The 22,461-nt window shown below is 39.9% G+C and overlaps 1 protein-coding gene across 2 annotated transcripts in view; it reads left to right on the forward strand.

The window, feature by feature from the left end:
* GMDS (GDP-mannose 4,6-dehydratase) overlaps window positions 1-22,461 on the forward strand; it is a 389,475-nt gene that overhangs the window by 137,973 nt on the left and 229,041 nt on the right. For both annotated transcript variants that reach the window (XM_048939102.1, XM_048939103.1), the window contains exons 5-6: window positions 3,549-3,741; window positions 4,601-4,705. In XM_048939102.1, coding sequence (XP_048795059.1) covers window positions 3,549-3,741; window positions 4,601-4,705 — 298 coding nt within the window. The remainder of the gene's footprint in view (window positions 1-3,548; window positions 3,742-4,600; window positions 4,706-22,461) is intronic.

Raw genomic sequence — 22,461 nt, forward strand, 5'->3', positions numbered from 1 at the left:
AACGAAGTGAGTTTAGTGGTCTGAGTCCCGTCCCTGGTGAACAATAGTCGACATTACAAAAACACCAAACCCACACAGAGCTGTCGGTTTCTGTTCAAGAACACTCAGGCCGGGCCAGCATGGAGACAGAATTACCTCACACCCGAGGGAGTGATTTTTCTAGGTGAACATTGAGGTCATTCTTCAGGCAGTAGGGAAAGGCATGTCTTGTGAAACTGGTCTCCGATCAGCCAGCAAGAGCAGCCCCTGGTAGTGCTACTGCAGGCTCTTTGTTCACTTTAGTGAAGAGGTTTTATAGTCTGGAGTTTCTCATTTAAACCCACCTGACATGCACCATTTACTCATGTCGGTGGAATATGCAAGCAAAGTTTGCATTGTAGAGGGCTGTTTTATCAGGTTATTTGTTTGGAAGAATATGTTAATATGGTTAAATTCTTGATTCTGCCAAAATCAGTGTTCTGCCTTTTCTTTTAGAGCAATGAAAAGCCACTGAGAATACATGAAGTTGCTAGCCATATGGTGAATATGATAATTTATGCTCATTAGAGCATTTTCAAGGCAAGGCTAGATAAGGCCCTGGGAAGCCTGATCAGGCTGTTGTGTCCCTGTTCATTGCAGGGAAGTTGGACTAGATGGCCTTCAGAGGTCCCTACCAAATCTAAGGATTCTGTGATTCTATCAGCTATTCATTGAGATGTATTCTCAAGAGTTACTCTAATAGTGAAGCTGAGAGGCTTTGTCTGTTATCTTTGTAGCAAACAAATTTAAAAAATAACAAATGAGAAGCTCAGCACACTTCTAAGTCTACCAATATACAGTTTCAGCTGGGCTATACCAGGCTAACAAGTAAGGAACTGTAATGTAAGCCTGTAATGATTATGGAACAGAGGAAGCAGCTTGACAGGAGAAGTGAATACTTGGCTGTGTGTCTGAATCTGCAGAGAGACTAAAAACATGCCTGGCAACTGTTGTTTCCCATCACTTTCTCTGGGCTAGCTCAGCTCATCAGTGAGGGTCATTTACCTTCTGCTCCACTCATAACTAACCTGCCACAGAATGCTAAAGAAGTGACAACAGTTTGGTTACTGTGTGTTTTTGGTAGGTCTTGCTAAGCTCTGGACAGGGTCATGTAAAGAGGCTGTAACACTGCTATTGCTGTAGACCTTGTTCCTGAAAGGCAGTCATCAGCAATAGGAGCACTTAGGCAATTTTTCCTTCGCTCATAGTGATGGTGGAGATCATTCTAATGGTCCATTCCCTTTTGATTTATTTTTTTTTTCTTTTGAGGTTGATGGTACAAACAGGGAATGTTTCAGTTTGCTGTGATTGTTTGTTTGTTTAAAAAAAAACAACAGCGTGTAGAGGCAAAATGCTAGGCTGGAGAGATGATGTGAATGAAAGTACTGTCTTGTGGCTGGCCTATGCTGCAATCAAGGTCATCATGAAAGTAGCAGAACTACTGAGGCAGGAAGAAAAAGGAGAGCTGTGCCCACAAACCTATTACCAAATTTTGAAGGATAGAGGAGATGCCAGCTTTTATTTGGATATCTCTGCCTTTTGCTCTCCCACTTCATCATCCACCTGCCCCTGTGCAAAAGTCACACTTGATACTCAGGGAACTACAGGCCGGTGAGTCTCACCTCCGTGCCTGGGAAGATCATGGAACAGATCCTCCTGGACAACATGCTCGGTCACATAAAGAATGAGCATGTGATCCGAGACAGCCAGCACGGCTTCACCAAAGGAAGGTCATGCCTAACTAATCTTGTGGCCTTCTATGATGGAGTGACGGCATTGGTGGACGAAGGGAAGGCGACCGATGTCATTTACCTGGACCTGAGCAAGGCCTTTGACATGGTCCCCCACCACATCCTCATCTCCAAATTGGAGGGAAGTGGATTTGATGGGTGGACGACCCGATGGATAAGCAATTGATTGAAAGGCCGCAGACAGAGGGTGGTGGTCAATGGCTCTATGTCCAGGTGGAGGCCGGTAACAAGTGGTGTCCCCCAAGGGTCTGTCTTGGGACCGGTGCTCTTTAACATCTTTATTAATGACATCGATGAGGGAATTGAGTGCACCCTCAGCAAGTTTGCTGACGACACCAAGCTGAGTGGTGCGGTTGATACGGTGGAAGGAAGGGATGCCATTCAGAGGGACCTCGACAGGCTGGAGGGCTGGGCTCGGGTGAACCTGATGAGGTTCAACACGGCAAAGTGCAAGGTTTTGCATTTGGGCCGGAAGAACCCCAGGCACCTGTACAGGCTGGGAGGAGTGGTCCTTGAGAGCAGCTCAGCAGAGAAGGACCTGGGGGTCCTGATGGACGAGAGACTGAACATGAGCCAGCAGTGCGCTCTGGCAGCTCGAAAGGCAAATGGGATCCTGGGCTCCATCAGGAGAGGGGTGGCCAGCAGGGACAGGGAGGTGATTGTCCCTCTCTACTCGGCTCTTGTGAGGCCCCACCTGGAGTACTGTGTCCAGGTGTGGAGCCCTCAGTACAAGAAAGACATAGAGATTTTGGAAAGGGTCCAGAGGAGGGCGACTAAGATGATCAGGGGGCTGGAGCACCTCCCCTATGAGGACAGGCTGAGGGAGTTGGGCTTGTTCAGCCTGGAGAAGAGAAGGCTGCGGGGTGACCTCATTGCAGCCTATCAATACCTGAAGGGAACCTACACCCAGGAGGGGAGGAAACTCTTCAAAAGGGCTGACGACAGCAGGACTAGGGGAAATGGTTTTAAGTTGAAGGAGGGAAGATTTAGGTTGGATGTTAGGGGAAAGTTCTTTACTAGGAGAGTGGTTAGGCCCTGGAACGGGCTGCCCAGGGAGGTTGTGGATGCCCCGTCCTTGGACGTGTTTAAGGCCAGGTTGGACGGGGTCCTGGGCAACCTGATCTGAATATGTATGTTGGTGGCCCTGCTAGGCAGGGGGGTTGGAACTACATGATCCTTGGGGTCCCTTCCAACCCGGGTGATTCTGTGATTCTGTGATACTCCTTAGCCAGGTGAGGCTGGGAATGTCACTTGAGAACGGATATTTCCAATCTTCTCTTCAGTTTAGAGTGTGTTTAAATTGCAAAACTTTGAATGTTGTTTAAGGTTGCTTATTTCTAAAATAAATGTTTATGCTTGTATCATGTTATCTTACATAATTTTTAAACTATATTTAGGCCGTTTTTAACTAACTTGAGTGTGTCAAAGATAGTAAGTCCAAGTGAATATTGTGAAAATTGGCAGCTGTGGAGATGAGAGAGTGCCTGATAATGCTCCCACTATAGGGTAGGCTTACCCCTTACTTCACATGGGAAAGTAATCCAGAGAGAGAGATCAGGGAACACCAGTCTTTTGATTCTGCTATTTGTGGAACTTCTTGTTTATTCTTAGAAATCCTTTGAGAGTACTTTTGTAAACTGAGCACCAACTTTGTACAGAAGTGTCTAGATGATTTGTGACAAGTGGTGTATGACTTTGCTTGGTTAAATGTGTCTGATTGCTGCATGTTCTGATTCTCTTAGTAAAACTGGTATCTTTTTTATTTCCTTCTCTCCCAAGATTTCTTTTGACCTAGCAGAGTATACTGCTGATGTTGATGGAGTTGGCACTTTACGGCTCCTAGATGCTATTAAGACCTGTGGCCTTATCAATTCTGTGAAGTTCTACCAAGCCTCCACCAGTGAACTTTTTGGAAAAGTGCAAGAAATCCCACAGAAGGAGACCACCCCTTTTTACCCAAGATCTCCTTATGGTAAGGCTTGCTGATGCGTGTGTGTCAGTAGTGTCTGTATGTCTGTTCTCTCTTCTCATGTCTCAGGGCTGAAGTCATTTGGGTGTGAGATTAGAATGACGATAGAGCAAAAGTGACTAGACATGTTGAGAGGCATACCTTTATGAATTACTATATTAAAAGTATTTGCTGCCATTGCCCGGGGGTTGGAAATTACCATCTCACTTCTCAAGACTGTGTTCATTCAGATCAGAATTAGAGAGCTCTTTTAGAGAGGAGGGGGAGGGTTGGCTCTTCCTTCACTAAGAATTGTAAGATAGCACTGGAGTGATAAGGTTTCATACTTTTTGTTGCCCTAATGAAAAACTCCCAAGAGCTCGTTTCTTCCTTCATGACCTCGCATTAAATTTGAAACACTTATTTAAGCATTGTGCATGGAAGACGTTGGTGATAAAGTTTCAAATCAATTTGAGTGTTAAGACAGCAGATTTTTGCTTTTATTCCTCTAAAGTCATTTTTTTTTTATTAGCTGAGGTCACCACAGTGGCATATTTCACACGCTCTGGCTGCGTTAATTGTATTGTAAAAGAAAAATTGCTATGCTTGAGCGTGCGTAAGAAAACAAGTGAGAGAGTGCCCTAACCCTTCCTGGTCTATCCTGGGGCTGTGCAAAAATGGAGTATTTTCTCGTTCAGCTGCTGTTTATTGGCCTGGATATTTTTTCCCTATGAAATGTGACACATCTAGGGAATGAACTGAATTCTAATTGAATTGTTGAAATGTGGCCATCACCCTGCATGCAAGAGAGATGTGTGTGTGCGTCCAAGCAGTGCACAAGCGGAACGGTTATGTGTAACATCTTCTCCAATTATTTTTGTAGGTGCAGCAAAACTGTATGCCTATTGGATTGTGGTGAACTTCAGAGAGGCCTACAATCTCTTTGCTGTGAATGGCATTCTCTTCAATCATGAAAGTCCCAGGAGAGGTTAGAAAATCCATGTTAAACTGTTCCTAAGTTTGTGCATATCTGATAGGAAAAACGGTACAGTGCATCCAGAAGTTTTTTTTAAATCTCCAAAATGCTGTGGTGAGGTTGTTTGACTTGAGGTAGTCTGTGCACTGTGTTTAATGTAGCCCTTCTGACAGTCTGCTATATGCCAGTTTTCACTCTCAATCATCACATTCCATTTTGTAACCCTCCAACTCTGAAAGGAGTGATGTTGTGTATCAGTGCTCTCAATAGACTGCAAAAATATCATAGCATCTCTGCATTTTCTTCCCTTCCTGACAGTAACGGCTGGAATGTTAAAATGATATATTAAAAAGGCAGGTTTTAAAATTGTTCAGGTGAGCAACTGCATAACAAATGCAATTTCAAGTGTGACTTGTAGTCAAAAATTTTATTTGCATATAAATGTCAATGTTAAGAAGCAGAAATAATAGTCCCTCGAAATTTCATAAGACTAGTGAGTACAGCCTGGTATATTTTGGAAACTTGTGGACTATGACACATGCCTTCTGTCACGATGGCTTTCAATGTATGGCTTTAAAATGCTTTTCTGTTTAATCCTTAATAGCAAGGCAGTTTAAGTTCCACTTAATCATGCTTTTTCCTCTTGCACTACTTTAGGAACAATTAATAATGGTAGTTAGTTTGAGCAAAAGTCCAGAGTTGATTAAAAGTCTCTTACACAGTGACAGCTTTCCTCTGCCCTTAAAATACTGTGACATAGAAAACACTCTAAAATTAAACTTTAAATTGACACACAGAACTGGATTCTCAGAGAGAAGCCTTTTATTGTGGTCTGTTGCTAAATGAAATATAAATTCAAATTTTACAGGAATGCAATTATGTAAATTATAGCCTAGTACAAAACATAATCATTTTACTCATACTTACAAATATAAAATAGACCATAATTGCAACTGTTTAAAAAAAAAAATAGAGGAAAAAAGTCAATATGATTTAAATAGGGATTTCTTTGCGAGTCACAGCTGTAAAGTCTTACAGTACACTGAGTAGGCAGTGTTTCCAGGACATGATGCATCAAGTCCATGGTGGCAGAAATTGGTGGAATGCTTCATGCCAGAGCAGTTGACACTACAAGTTCAAAATTAAAAGAGAATCAAATTCACTAACCTGTTTCATTTAGGAGCCCTAATACTTTGCTTTCTTTTAAGCATTCCACTGCAGTATAGTCTTGGTGCACTATATAAGGTGATGTGCAAATTGCTTTGCATTATAATGTTGAAATTAAAACCACCTGACCAACACAAAGCATGAAGGAAAATGCAATTACACAAACAACCCTGGCATGGTACCGAAGGAACTGGGGCTGCTTAGTCTGGGTAAGAGGAGGTTGAGGGGAGACTTTATTGCTCTCTTCAAATACCCGAGAGGTGATTGCAGCGAAAGCAGAGTTGGTCTCTTCTCACCGGTGACAGAATAAGGGGAAATGGCCTCAAGTTGCACCAGGGGAGGTTTAAGTTGGATATCAGGGAAAACTTCTTTACGGAAAGGGTTGTTAAGCACTGGAACAGGCTGTCCAGAGAGCTGGTGAGTCACCATCCCTGAACGTGTTTAAAAACCATTTGGATGTGGTGCTCAGGAACATGGTTTAGCAGAGGGCTGTTAGAGTTAGGGTAGTGAGGTCAGGTTGCAGTTGGACTTTTTGATGATCTTTAAGGTCTTTTCCAACCTGAGCAGTTCTATAATTCTGTGATTTCTAGTAATGCTAAACAACTGCTGGATAAAAAGTTACAGAAACACATTTATGATTTCTGCTGTTTTTTTCTCTGCAGGCTTGTGCCTTTTTGAAATATAAAAACTTCACTGCTTGTTGCTGTTTTGATCCCTCTGACATTCATTCCAGCTTTGATACTGCTAAAATGGAGCTTCCAATGAGAAGTCTCAACACATTTAATGTCCCTGTGGAGAATGAAGTCTGTGCTTTGAAGTCCCAGGCTGTTCTTCTAGTTGTGTGTTTGTGATTCTAGTAAAATTTAAGCCACTTCTGCCATGAACAGGAATCTTGTCTTAGAAGTAGTTCTGGTTGGCTCCATTAGCTTTAGCAGGAGCGCAGGCAATGAAAGTGACAGTAGACACAGCCCACCATCATTTGCTTAGTGTTTTTATGTGAGAATATCTTAAAATTTTTCAGAGAAGAAAATAGAAGGGAAAGAGTTTTGAGGTTGTTTTTCTTAATTGGCATTCACCACTTTTGGTTTTGAAGGCTATAAACGTGCTCTGTGAGGCGAAGGGGGTGTAATAGGAATTATCTATCTCAATACAGAGATGATAATATGGTGAAAATGTATAGCTAGTGGTGGTGGCTATATTGAAAAATAGTGTTCAGTAGCTGAGAATTAGCTATATCAAAAAGTCCTGTTGTGCTCTTTGTATCTATTGTAGTTTCCATGGAAATGAATGGAAGGCATTACTTTTGAAGTGATGTATATTTTGTTCTCGTATTTCATACCATTTTTGTTGAAGGCATTTTCTCCTTGGGATGGTATGAGACAAATTTAGGCAGAAACATGTTATTTCAGAATACTGATTCTTTTCTTTAGTCTTCCCAATTGTATTTTGGGAAGGAGCTCTAGTGGTAGTTAACATCATGTATGCTGCGTAGTAATAAGCAAGTCCGCACAGAGTTTGTTAAGGGTGGAGAGTGCTTAAATCTAATATAAGAGGCTTCTTATTTACTGAAATTAGGAATACTTGAGAAAAGTGCTGGCTTTGAGAAGCTTGTTTGATTTTTTTTAACTTTTATCTTGTTCTTTCACTCTGTAACAAAAATAGAGTAACAGGAGTAGATCTTAAGATGTGACACTCTTAAGCTCACGGTGTGGGCTGATCTTTTGCATAGTGACAGCCACAGTGACTTTATAGAAAAAAATAAAAAATAAAAAGCACCAATAAGTTCCAGGTTGCTTGACCCTCTGTCTGCACCTTTCATCTTAATTTGGGGAATAGCAGTATAGCAGTATAGCATTATCAAAATGCACCAACGAGTCCCTGCTCAAGAATTGCATGCATGTGTAACAACAGACAACATTATCTAAAATCTCATGTGAAGTAGAACAAGTGGCTGTGTAGTATTTTCCTTTTTATTTTTTTTTCTTTAGGAAATGAGAGGCAGTAGGTATAACAACAAATAGTCACTTTTTGACTGGTACATGTTCTTTAGCTCACACAAATCAGTATGATTGTGTTGAAGTGAACTGGGCCGTGTTGATTTATACTGGCTGAGAGTAGTATTTCACGTGATGGCTTGGTAATGTGAGGTAAGCATAATTCCCCGGTGCTGGGAAAAGACTGGTTACAGCAATAAACCTTGCTAAAGCTGGTTTTCTCTCTTACTTTTATCACTCGTATACCAGGTATGGCTCAAGTGATTCCTGATTTATGGCATGCCAAAGGAGAATGGCCTTTTCTATTTCTGAGGCTTATTTATTGTCTAAACATGACGTCATCTGAAAAGCAAAATGCTCTTTACAGTGCAAGTAAGCTACAAAATGGTATATGTTTCCAAAGCTAAACATACAAGACAAAACCTAAAAAGTCTTCACAGATAAAGCAGGGAGATGTACGTTAGAATGAATCTGAATGGTCTCTTCACAGTAATCTTGTGCAACTGCCATAACAGAGTGGTTTTTCTATCACGTTTCAGAGTGCTAATTCCAAAGTTGTGACTTTCCAGGCTCCAGGGGGTGATGTACAGAGATCTGGACACATAGTATTGTAGGGTTGCTTTTTTGTTCTTCTTTTTTTTCTTTAATAACATTGTGGAATACCAAATGGGGAAGCTTGTGATCAGCGAGTTTCTGTTGGTGGTTGAATGTGGCTTCCAGTGTTACCAGTGTAGAAATGTCTGCCCTATAGCAATATTGAAAAGGTATTTCAGTTCAGTGAGATGACGGTTTTGACAGCGAAAGAGTGAGGCAATTAGCAAGTCTAGTTTTCTGGAAAGCTGGGGCATGATCCAACTCTTCTTTATACCATTGGAAAGATTCCTATTCTTTCGTTGGGCTGTGGATCTCACTGATGCCATTTTTTATGAGTAAGAAAGCTAACTACCTGTTGACAGTGTCATTTGTTTCTTCCCAGACAAGCCCTTACTTTTTCTGCTCCTCAGTTCTCTGTATAGTTTTCTCAGGTTTACAAGATGTGCCTTTGGATGTCTGAGATAACTCTCCGATTTGGTTAACCACTTCATTGCTTGCCTCATCTGATCGTTATCTGCCAAGATGTACAAACATGTACAGCATGTTTCCTGACACAATGCAACACAAGTTTTGTTTTCTTTTTGCTGGATTTTTTTTTTTTTTCTGTAAGTACTAAATACTTTGCCTCCACACATGACATAATTGTGTAGATCATTGTGTAGGAAATTTTTGTTTGTCTGATACCAGCTCTGGTAAAGCAGTTGTCATCAGACCCTTACTGTATACCCAGAGGGAAAGGATGCAACCGCTCATTTCTATGATCACTTTCAGCCAGAAAGGAAATGGCTAGGTGTTAGATTGCAGGCTGAAGGTTGTCAAAGTACATGTAGAAAGATTAAAATGAAAAGAAATCATGATTTGAAGAGAATGGGGAGTGTTCTTTGCCTTTATTGTGCAACTGGATTGCAGTTTTGCTAGGAGGGAGTGCGGTAAGGAGTTCTACCGCTTGCTGTAAATATACTTGAGTGTCTTGAATTTTTTTGTTGTTACCTGTTTTTTTTTCTCTTTTTAACAAGTTTTCAGTCTCCTTTTTGCCTCTATTTAACAGAGAGGGCAGTAGCAGATGGTGACATCTGCTACCAACTTTCACAAGAAATCCCTACAATCCCTGCAGTAACAGCTGCTCTTCTGCATCTCCTATAAAAAGATGTGCCCAACATCTGTCAGATTTCCGTTTCTCATTTTTTCATTGAGGAAACTAATTGCTGGTGTCCTTACAAATGTTCTGTGCAAGAGGGGCTTAGGCAACCTAGCACTTCTGAAAATACAAAGGACTTCTGCTGGTCCTTTATTTGTAAGTTTAGGCCAGTGAAAGATGCAAACGTGTAAAATTTTCAATGCAGACTTATTTATCTTTATTTATTTAATTTAGTCTAAAACTTTCCAACCCACAAGCACATTTGAATAGCAGAAGTCAGCGGAGTGCTGCTTCTCTCTCTCTGATTCCTTGCTAGAGGAGAAGAATGCAGGCTGGCTAGTATTATCAAGGAACGTCTGCTTAGCATATTGAAAACTTGATGGCAAGGTACCATGGCCAATGTAAAAGCAATTATTCAGACAGTTGTGTGCTGCGCATCAGCCAAGATCATTTCATGCTTTTTAGTCTGCATGTTTCAACAGAGAAAGCATGCAGTGTCCTGAAGACATGCATTCTTACTGGCTTTTTCTCCCTGCTGTGAGACTGATCCTGCTAAGTGATCCATGCAGGTGTTCCCTTATCAACACTTGCAGTCAAACTTCAGTGGGGATAAATATGGGCCTTAGAGTCTGTCTGCGTGTACACGTGAATTTGCAGTAGTATTGTCCATAATAAGAGAAGACTTCCGGGTAGTAACTCTGCTATTTTAGCTAGGTGTGTGTGTTTTCCTTTGAAAAATAGGTGACATTACAAAGTAAGTGAATTCAGTTAATTCTTCTGATGTCGACATGGTGCTGTCTATCTAGATACTACAGATCAGAGCATGTCACAGTATGCAGATTTTTGAGTCTTTCTGATTTTTGTGTTGCTAATAAATCATCTTAGTCATGAATTCTGGTAAAAATTCATACATGAGGGCAAAGAAATAATGCCAAAAGATGAGTGGGCTTCCCTCTGTGAGCTTAGGTGTTTTGAAAGCTGTGCCAGACTTCTGATACAGGAACTGAAAGCTGTGAATGTTTCTGCATGTGCTTGCCTTTGGACATCCATGTAGTAGTTCAGGTCAGTGCCGTGGAACTTGTCCCAAATGGAAACTAAACACTCATGTATATGAACTGAATTATGTTATATTTATACATTTTTCTCAAGTGAGTCACTGTTAAAAGAAGATTCTGTGTTGAGCAGTCTAATTATTGAAATCTTTTTGATTCAGTTTTGGAAACAATGGTTTGTGGAAATCTTTCTGATTTCTTAATTTTTTTTTTTTTTTCCCTTTCCACTATTGGAGAACCTTTGGTTCTATGCTTCCTTATCTGATGTACTTTCCTGGGGTCTATTACCACTTTATCTAAATAGTTCTGAATATAGCACTCACAAAGACTAAGTAATTTCTTGCCTGTGGGTTTAACTTCTTGGAACAGCTGCATTTGCAACCTAAATCTCTCCTTGAGCAAATTATTATCTTATCAGATGCATCTTCTTGTCATTAAATCATGTGTTCCCTTGTGGCTTATTCTGTGTTAGGAAGAAAGTAGATTACACTTTTTGCTGTTTCCCATGATTGATATAATTTTTTGTGTGTAATCTCAGAAAAAAAGAAAAAAAAAAGCAGAGCATCCACCCAATTTACAAAATATTGAAACTACTAAATCTAGAAAACCTTGCAATGTAATTGTTAATATTGCTCATGTTATATGATCTGATGTCAGCGTTAGTTTCTTGAACTGAGTGTTTGAAGACTTGCCTTCATCTTACAAAATACAAACTGACCTCTAGAATACAATGTTATGGAAGATCTGGAAGTCAGCAGTGGGAAATGGAGGGGTCAGAGCATGTGTCTCATCTTCAGTGGCTTCACTAATGCACAGACTTGTAGCAAGATTTTTGAAACTATATGAATTACAAAGTTATTTCTCTTTTTTTTCTTTACCTTTGTTAAAGTTATTAGGCAAAAATGCCCAATAATGAAGGAAAAGGTCATCTGGTTATTCCTCAGCAAAACCTTCAGGATTCATTAAAAACAAATACAAAATGAGCACATAAATGGGAACTACACTTGTAGTCAGATGTTGAGTCTGATGGCATTCATCATCTAATGGGTTTTTATGGTAGTATCATAGGAAGGTAAACTACATTATTTGAGGGCAGCGAGCAGGTTAGGGCCAACCTTTGAATCTTGAGCAAAATCAATCTAGAGACCATACTAGGCACTTCAGTTTGTAAATGCTCCTTTCCTCTGCTGTCTTCAGTTGTATAAATTAGATGTAAATTATTGCATGCATTTGTCATTAAAAATCAGGCCAGTAATTGCTAATTCTGACATGTTTTACAGCAGAAATGTTTCTTCCTATTCTCAAGTTTTTAAATTGATTTTGATGAGGTGTGTCGTTGGGAGCATAGTAGGTAACAGAAGCCTTCTGATGTTTGATTGGAGAAGAGGCTAGACTAGTGCCAGGAGTGTTATCTGTTGTCAGGCTCTATTGCAGTAGTCACTGAGGTACCATGGATAAAAACTCTGTCCTCTGTGAGGTCTAAAACCAAGCAGTGTAATTCTCCTTTTCTGAATAGCAGGAAGGTGTGCAGCTTTGTGTCCTGGGCTATAAAACTTTTCTGTTACACAGCATTTTCTAGGTAATAGTGTGAATCACCTCAGCCCAAGGAAGGTCAGGTTTTATTACTTAATCTAAATTAGTTTAATCTCTTCAGCTGTTTTCCTCCTAAACATGCTCCACTATCAATCAATCAATACAATTCAATCCTGAATACATCTGTTGTGAAAGAAGCTAGAAACTAAAGTCACTTAGAGTTGGTGAGAATCAAATACTTGTCATGCATCTGGGGTAGAAGGTGACTACTGTGAATTATTATTAACAAGTAAAATGGGCATCTAAAACAAATAATACAGATTTTTCTTTAAATATTTTTGAGTTTCACATAAAATTGTACTGCACATCACTACAATTTGTATCACTAGCAAAATTAGTAATAAGATACTTTTGGCTCCACAAACCATGTAACAAAAATTTAGAACAAGGCTGGTGTAGCAATGACTCAGGCTGTGAACTTGAAAGCTTCATTTCATCTAATAACAGCTATAGGCAAATGCTGCCTTTGCTGCTTGCTTCTGTAATTGCATGTGCTGGTATTGCTAAAAAACTGGCAGTGGTTTTTGTCATGCTGGTGAATCCAAGACCTATTGACAAAATAGGGTCAAAAAACTAAACAACGAATAACAGGTCATTATTAAATTTTTACTTGTGCCCCTTAATGATATCATGATCATAAATTGTACTTATAAAAATAAGCTCTTTGTTTTGAAATCATGGGATTATGCAATTCTGAGTATGAGTTCATTAGTGTGCAGCAGTTATTGCACAACTTTGGTTTACTTGCAAGTGAGGCATGTGCTGTCACTTCGGTTCTGCAGGTTCCTTGTGGGTTTGGTGGGGTGACATCATCTGGTTTACCTTCACATTTATAGACAGTGATAACCAGGCATCAACACTCCTGGAGGAACAGAGTCATCAGGGAATGTTAATTCATTCTTTCCAAAATTATGTGTGTGAGTATGTGAACGATGCGTGCAAATGGTTGCCTGTACATGAAAATCTGATTAAATAATTAGTGTGTAATAATTAGTAAAATTTGCAGAAAAGCCAGAACAAATAAAAGAAAACAAAAAGAATTAGGCTGTGTGTATTGTTAAGAGAGATAACGTACATGAAGGTTCACTCAAACTTAAGTGGCTTAATATTTAATACAGAAATCTTAGCATTGAAGGAAAAAAAAAATCAGAGTTTTAACACATTTTAAAGCGTGCTTTTCCTCTAAAATTAGAAGGGAAAACATTAGGACACTAGCATCAGCTTGGATACCTGTTTATTTAATCTTTGTTCTTGAAGTGAAGATGGCATAATCTGGGGTTTGTAAGTTTTCTCTAACTGCAGCTCTTTTATGATTTATGTTTCTGTCTTGACTAGTACTTAGTGCGTTTTTCCCTCAACGTCTTTCGACATCTGTGGCTCTCAAAAGAATTTAGGGTAGAGTTTCCCCATCCAACCAATTTATGAAACAATCCCTTATAAGAAAATCTGAAACATTATTCCAGGAGGCTATGCAAATTTAATTTAATCATAAAATTATGAACCTGAAGTTACTCTGAATAAGAACTCTAAAAAATATAAGGCTTGGAGGGATACTAACGAGCTATTTAGCGTTACTTTTAAGAATTTGCAGAAACGTTCTTCACTTATTTTATATATTTAGCAAGTAAATTTTCTAAGTAACTGTTGTTTTCTTTCACATCTACTGTATACATTTACTGTAGAATTATTACGATCACAGAGAGTGGCATCTCCATTGCAATCTCATGACTTTGGATTTCACTTTTTCCACATCTGCACTATTTTTATGAAAACAGTTTTGAGACACAGGATTTAACATCACTTGCCATAATTAAATTTTTAGATCAGATGTATATTTCATTAGCATCTGTGTGAGCTTTCCTGTAATATACTTTTGTTTCAACTTAAAACTTTCATGAACATCTGCTAATTTATCTGGATTTTTTTTTTTACATACAAGAGTAGGCTTTTGTCATTTGATGGTGCGTCATTTTATTTATCTTGCTGCTTCAAAGTAATCCAGGTTAAAATAAATGTTTGATTTCCAAATGTGCTTCCCTCAAGAATCCTCAGTTTCTGTTTCTTGACGGTGTTTGAACCAGGCTCCTGTAACTACACTATTCCTCTGTGAAACTGCCACATCTCCTTCTTTCCACAACATCTTCACCTTCTTCTTTTTCTCTTTTTTTTCTTCTCCTTATCCCCTACTTTAAGTGGATTAAGGCAAATACCTCTTAATATTCTTTAACCTATCCGGAAAGAAGTGCTTATGCAGCCACATGATACAGTAAGTTCTTTTTGAATGTTTTTGCCTTTTACTACAGAGAATGTTGTAGCCACAGTCCTTAAGACACTTACCTTGATCCTTACGGGCTCTGACTCTTAAGTCTCATTCTATTGTTATTAAATAGAAGGCTATTACCGGTAAGTGAATAAGAGCTCAATCACACTGGTCAAATTTTCAAACCTGCTTTTTAATGACAGTGAGAGCATTCAGATTTTTCAAAGCACTAGGGCATGTATATTGAAAGGTTGGGCACTTTATAGAATTCTTTAAAGGGAGAAACATAACATTAAGAAATATTGTTGAGAGGACACGATAATTCTATGCTTCTAAAAGGAGAGCAAGTCAACTGTAATGATGTCTGTGGTGCTTACCTGGAAATATTTGCTTACCCTTCTTTTCCTTTTACTCTAAAATAATGTTTGTGGGAAGAACTGCTATGCTGAATATATTTTATCATATGAGAAAGGGAACTTCCTCTGGCAATTTCATTGTAAACAATAATTCTGAGTCAGTAATCAGAAAGTATGTAGATTGCTCTGAAAGTAATGCCTCTTATTTATTTCTATGGAAAATGCAAGAGATTTTTACAAGATGTTTTTTTCTGCTTTGTTTTCAACATAAGTCATGGTATGATTCTATCAGTACAAGGGAAAATGGTTTTAAGTTGAAGGAGGGAAGATGTAGGTTGGATATCAGGGGGAGGTTCTTCACAGGGAGTGGTGAGGTGCTGGAACAGACTGCCCAGAGAGGTTGTGGATGCCCCATCCCTGGAGGTGTTCAAGGCCAGGTTGGATGGGGCCCTGGGCAGCCTGGTGTAGTATTGAATGGGGAGGTTGGTGGCCCTGTGTGTGGCAGGGGGGTTGGAGATGCATGATCTTTCTATGATTCTATCAGATACAAAGAGCACAGTAACACCATTTGTTAGAGGAAATTCTCAGTTACAAAACACAAATCTTTCAACAGTCACCACCATTAGCTCTGCATTTTCACCAGTAATGAGCAAGAGTTTGCATGCTGCGCTCGTAAAAATCTGCACGGCCATCTTTCACTTTGCTGTCACCACTGCTGAAAAGCACCGCCTACCGCCTCACTGTGCTCACAACCACTGTTTGGTCTTCATCAACGTTCAGCAGCGTTGATGAATGACAGTGGGTGCTGTTTTTTCTGCATGGAAGAATTCAGTGACACACCTTTGCTTCATATGCACTTCTGTGTCAGACACCATTCTGTCAGACCGCCCCTCTGCTGCCCTCTGTCACACGGCAACACAGACGGTAATGGAATACTGGTGGGAAGGTTCAACCTCTACTGCCATACCACCAACATCTGCCTCTGATGGTGGTGGGCTTACATCATAAATTAGGAAGCGTTACTTTCGGAGCAGCCCCCATATTTTCTGTTTTGTTTGGCTCTGAATTAGATTCTGCAAAGGCTTCACATGGCAGATCAGATTAAATTCTCATTTTAGAAAAAATAAATTGATTTTATATTTTGGTTCTGTTTGAGGAAAAAAAGAAACAAGCAGCCTTTTTATACTTTGGAACCACTTAGCTACCTTGTGCACTTCACTCTGCCTGGGTAAGCTGCTTTATTGGGCTGTAGCATACCTCCTGGCTGACATGCAATGCAATAGTACAGTGCTGCAGTGTTTGGCTAACAAGTAGAATCAGGGAACGTATTGATAGAAGGAGAAAGATCTTACTAGGATTAAAACGTGAAAATAATCTGTATTGGTTTGGTATGAGGTTGAAGTAGTTTGGAGAGAGCTTGTGTCTGTATCTGAATCCACGTGACAACATGCCTATGAGAAGATCAGGGAAATGTGGGTATTTACCAAGGAAAAAAGAGGAAAGGGGGGCAACATAAAAATCTGAAACTTGAACCTGCATTTTTATAACCTTGTCATCATATAAGCTGGGTAAAGAGAATACTTTGTGATGAATAAAATACTGTTTACTGAATTCCACTGAAACTCTTGAGAATAACTTAAGAATTTAACTTCATTCTTAGTAAGCTGATACGCCTATAGTGCTGGCTACTTTATATCCCTCAGCAAATATTTTGGTCGTGTTTAAGTTTATTGTTTCTGCATAATAGCTCACAATTTGATTGTTTTTTCTTGTTCAGTGACTTGGGTTGTGTTCTTTCTTTTCATTGGTGGGTGAGATATTAGGGGACGTGAGCGGTTTATTTAACAGCCTATTCTGGGCTATGCTGAAGCTTGGCTAAGAAATCAGTTTTGTTTCTGATGTGTTCTGGTTTAAACATTTTAAAAGAAACAAATGAGTCGAGGATTAAAGTTTTAATATAATTTAATCCATATGTACTTACAAGGTGTGGATGAAATTGATTGGTGTTATTTGATAATCAACAGTTCAGCCTCATTAGGAATCTGCGCAGTTGTGACACTCAGCAGCTCAGGAGATTATGTTGTAGAGAGCTTATACAGCACCCTTTTCCCAAATATTGCCAGGGTCACTGCCAGTGCTGTGCATGGGCATGGGAAGAACAAGCGAGAGTGTGTTACAAGTGTGAACAAGCAACTTGAAGTGGCTGGGAGAAGGTGGATGAGAAATGATTGCTCTCTCTCATCGTTTCATGTGCTGGTCCCCCGTTCTCATCTTGCCAAATCACAGACTCAAAGCAAACAAAGGATTTGGCTTTATGGTTTGTTTGTGATGGGAGCAGTTTGTTACAACAGGATTTTGCAGATGTCAAAAAGATCCAAAAAGCAACGAAAGAAATTTGTGAAAATTCATCAAAAGCCATGCAGACTCAAATCTCTGAAACCAAAAAGAGAATACCAGTAAAGGTATTCTGCAGAGCAGAGGGGATTTTGCACATGTGTTTCTTTCCAAAGAATTAATTCTATGTTGCCAGTTTTTGAAGCAGCTTGTCAGACTACATGGACTTCTATCAAATGGCTGAAGCTGTTCTTGCTGTTTCTGCACACAACTTCAGGAAAACAGAAATAGTCTGTTGCTGAGCAGGAAAGCCTCTTCTTTCTCTCTTCAAGAGAAGACTTCATGAGAAGGTCTCCACTAGGTCTGCTCACTATTCCTTTAGGTTTCTTCCATAGGAGACCGTGGATAAATCTATTGTTATTTGCCTGAAGCATGTGACTGAAAGCAGCTATACAGCTGCTTCAATTTGAATGTAAATTAGCTGTGGAAAAGATGAGGGATCTCTCTCAGATGAAATAACACGTGTGTTCGAGAAAGTCATAAATAGAACTGAATTTTATTTTAGTGTATCCATCTTGTATCATAACAATTGCCCAAGTGTTTACTCACAGGTGCAAAATACTTAGAGAGTCTCCTTAATCTACAATTATTGTTGCCCTTTCGTCTTGACCTCTGTTGAAGTGTTTTATAAACAATTTAAAGAATAAATGAAGTATTAGAAACAGTTATTATAGAGGAGGCAAAGTTATTTGCTTTCCTTGAGTGAAGGGATATAATTTATAAAGGGCTGATTATACTAATCTGTTTTCTGGGTAGCCTGCAAGTTTACTTTACCATGGCAAGGGAGAATAACAGAGAAATTGTGTCATGGGAGCCAAGTAAGATATTGTAGCGGTAGGAAATCCATTTGCCTTGTTGTACAGCCATTTGTCTTGACCGTCATTTCTGTCAAATGATCATTTGAATCAAAAGTATTAAAGAGATTTTCTTCGTTTGCAGTAATGAGAACAACAGAGACTTCTGTGCTGCAGGACATTCTTGCTGGGTCTTTCCTTCTTTAACATGGCTACTTGCCAGCCTGTGTTATTATTAAAAGTTGCTTCATTTAGTACGTTTTATGAAATGGCTCTGCCTGGCTGCTTCTTTGTCACTGAGACTATGAGTCAAGACAGAGAACAGGAGCAGAGCCTAGAAAAGAAGCAGTTTAAGCTGAGAATATTAATGGGAAGCTTTTTGCTTCGAGTGTTTTCTTTTCAAGGTATGTGTTCACAAAGAAAGAAAAATACTGCAAAAAGCAAATTTGATCTCTTTGCCTTACCAGTTTATGCGAATGGCTTCTGCCTTGCCTTTTACTTACAAAGCTTAGCGCCAGCAAAAACCCCTTTACAACCCACAAGGGTTAGAGAGGTGCAGAGCCTACTAACACGAGGTTGAAGTGGAGATGTTTTGATTCCAGCCTTGAGAGAGAAAGGCCCTTTCTAGGAGGAAACAGCTTAAGGATTTCAGATGTTCCCTCTGTAAGTCTGCAAGCCCTTCTCACCTCGGCTTTGCACTTCTGTCAAGCAGGGATGAAATGAGACTTACGAGTCCAGGAATCATCAAAACAACAGAGTCTGTTGGCTCCAACACAGCTGGAGCTGGGAAAGTGATGTCTGTTCCTCTTCTCTTATGTGGCTTTTTCTTTTTCTTTTCCGATCTCCCTGTGAGGCAGACAGAGTGGAGGCAGTAGAGCAGCAGGGAAGAAGAAGAGGGTGACAGCGGCTGTCTATTACAAGTCAGAGGACAATTTGGTAGTATCCCTTTGCAATTAGAGGAACATTCATCAACCATAACATCTGCCAACCATAGCTCTGCAGCCACAAGAGGAGCTTGTCTTACTGAAGTACTTTTGACTGTTTTCCCAAGCAGATGTGAGACAATGCACCCTCCTTTCCAAGATCAGTATTTGAGTAAGGAGGGCAGTACTTGAATGGGGCAGGACATTGTTGTAGGCACATATATAATTACATCTCCATTTCTAGTGCTGCTGTCAGGAGCAGAGGGGATGGAGGAAGATACCTTAATAACACACGGTTGGTGTCAGCATTATTTGATTCCACCTCCTTTGGTAATTGCAATTCCTACAGTAACTTTCCTGCAGTTGTTCTTAGAAATGTTCAATAGCAGTTATGAGACAACTTATAAAATATTCCCTAGCTTTGGCAGTCATCATTTTAAAATAGTAAATTCTATGGATGAGGTACTTAATCAGTGAGAGGGCTAAGGCCTGTGTCCAGAAGAATGTGGTCAGGGGAAGTCAGAGTTTTTGAGAGCTGATTCTTTGCCTGCTTCATTCAGAGCCCATGAAGGTGCTCTGGGGAACAAATGTGGATTTTGCTCTGGCTCAGGGGAGGTCCCTTGTCATGAAATGACATATGAGGGTTATGCATCTAAGTACCAAACTCTCACACTTCCATACTGAGCAGCATTTCACAGCCTGGAGATAAACAGGCTAAAATAACAGTTGTATTTTCTCTCTGTCTCTGCTTGCTGGGCTGCTAAATCGCCTTTGTCTATTCCTACCTGAGTCATCTTCCAGGTCTATCTGATCTGTAAATCAGGTATGGTACTTTCCATCAGATATCACTTTTACTTGAAATACTCAGCACTGCATTCTTTAAAAATTATCGCAAATAATTGCCAAAAGGTGGCAGCTACATTATCCCAACAAATGCACATTATGAATGGTCTCCTTTTTAAGCCTAGAATTCCTTTAAACATGCCTGTTGGGTTTTGAGTACCTGCAGTTAAATGGTGTTGCTTTTGGCAGGGCTTGGTGAGCAAATGAGGCATAATCTCTCTGATCTCAGTAGTCTGGTCAGCCAGCCATGACATTCTCAGTGTCTTTTCTTTCTACACCCTGTCTGAACAGAGCCATAGCCCAGGCAGCTCTCAGTGGGGTTGCCAAAGATTACGGTGTGCAGTGAAGCAGCAGATGGTAGGACAGTGGAAAATATGCAGTCCCAATCCCTGAGTTCATGTCGGGTTCAGGGTTAAATTTCAGTGATTTCCATCCCTATTCCTTGGGGCGCTCTGAACTGCCCTTTGGGAGGCCAACTCCTCAGTGTGCACTTGGGAGCCATATGAAATTCTGTTTTATACAGTTTTGAAACCGGGTTCTAGACCGCAGCTGGAAATTTAAGAAGGTTGTGCTTTGGCCACAGAAGTTAGGTTTCCTCACCATCCAAAGACATAAGCGATGAGGTCAATATGAACACATCCTGAAAACTACAGAGAGGGAAGAACATTGCAAACTTGATTAGCTCAAAAATTGTGTAATGAGTGAATGAAGGGTGCCTCCAGAGAACTAATTCATGCTCGTGCCTTTGTAATCTGATAGAGCAAACACTCCCCCCCGCCCGCCCCCAAGTCCCTTCTTCCTTATTCCTTGCACAAAATGAATCGTGCTTGCCTGAATGACTGCATGTTTGATAATTGCGAAGCAGAGTGCAAGAAAGGATTTCTTTGACAACAGATATACTCAGTGCTCCATCCATGGAATATGCTCTTCAATCTGTGCACTAAGAATGACTATTTTGACTTATTCAGGATGCTTCTCTGATTCTTTCACAAGTGTCAAGATACTTAGCTTTGTTACTTAGCTTTGTGAAGTTCCCGTAAATTATTTGTTTTTCTTTAATCCAGTGATTAACTAAGAACCTAGTGAATTGGTGAGTAGCTTTTCTGAATTGGCCAAAGAAGCTCAAGTATAAATCCTTTTTTCCATAGCAGCATTAATTAAACTGAACAGTGAATCCATCTTTTTCTATGGTTCTTTACCTTTGCTGAGCTTCAGATTTTGTTAGAACTTCTGCCTCATTCCTCTCAAGGTTTTGCTCCCAGATCAAATCAATCCTCTGCATAGGGAGCAATCTTACTGGGGGGAAAAAATACAACATCTAATTAATCTAGAGATATGTAATGAAACTGTATCACTGTGCATTCAGTAATAACACTGGCACAGGGAGCCCCAACTTCAGTGCTAGAATCTACAGCTTTCTTCCTGAACGAGCACAGAGCGTGTGTATGTACATGTGTGAACTTCAGAGACCATGCACAGCTACCTATGTGGATGCTAAAGCTATGTGAAAGGTCCCACTAATAATACAAAGCCAGGAAATTCAGAATTGGGCTAACTTTCTGTCCTGGTTTCACCCCATTGTGCTTAAGTATTGTAAGCATCTCAGAACAGCAGGTGATCTGACTGCCTCTTCTGTTCCTAGAGGAAGTCTAAACTGACTTAAATGGGAAATATCACAAAAACAGGATAACAATGAATTTTGAGAAACTACAAAGGAAGAAGTGTTCTTAAAATACTGATATTAAAACAGTAGTGAACGTGAAAAGTTGAGCTGTGCGGAATGGACATTTTGTTTAGATGTTCTTTTTTGCCATTTAATTACTTTCCAAATGTTTTGTACAGTTCGTTTCTGCTTTGCTTCAGAGTTTCGTGTGAAAGTGTTGGTAGTAATTGGACATACTTATGGTAGAATGTGTAACCTTGGATTCTTCTTTGTAAACTTAAGAAATCTGACTTCAGTGAGACTGCAGCAATTCATCTTAGTAGAAAACTGGCTGTCTGTATATGTAGCTGCATATTTATCTTTATTTAATTCAAGTATTAATTACACTAAACAAACATTATTCCCACTTGGAAAGAATGCAAGTATGGGATTCAGTTTCAGTGACAATGTCAGAAAAAGAGAATGTTCATTGAAATGCATGTATGTTTTATACAACTGCTATAATTTTACTGGATTCCTGTGTTCAAGGGATTTTTTTTTCTCAGTAAATACAGTGTCTATTTATTCACCACACTGCCTTTTTCACTTTAAAATGAAAATGAGCTTCATTCCCGGCATTTGTCCCAGAGGGGGTTTGCTTGCAACCAGCAGCTTTTATGCAACCTCCTGTGGGAGAGCTGCCCCCCTGCCTAGCCACGTTTTCAGAGCAGGGTTGGGTGTGGAAGCACCCTTGCTTAACTCCATGGTCCCCCGAGAGTGATTGTGGCCTGCTCTGACATAAGGATGTAACTTTTTATGGCACGTTAAGGCAACTGGCAGCAGCTACAGCTAGGTGAAATAATGTTTTTATTGGCTCTCTGAATACAGGAGGTCAACACAGCTTGGCCAAACATGCCCAAGTTTTTCGGGAACAGAAGGGCCGTGCTGTCTTTGTTGGCTTTCACTCTTCCCGATATCTCATCAACTTGTCTCTGCACTTCCTTTTCACTCTCACCCT

This window comes from Lagopus muta, chromosome 3, assembly GCF_023343835.1.
Source record: "Lagopus muta isolate bLagMut1 chromosome 3, bLagMut1 primary, whole genome shotgun sequence".
Taxonomy (NCBI): Eukaryota; Metazoa; Chordata; class Aves; order Galliformes; family Phasianidae; genus Lagopus; species Lagopus muta.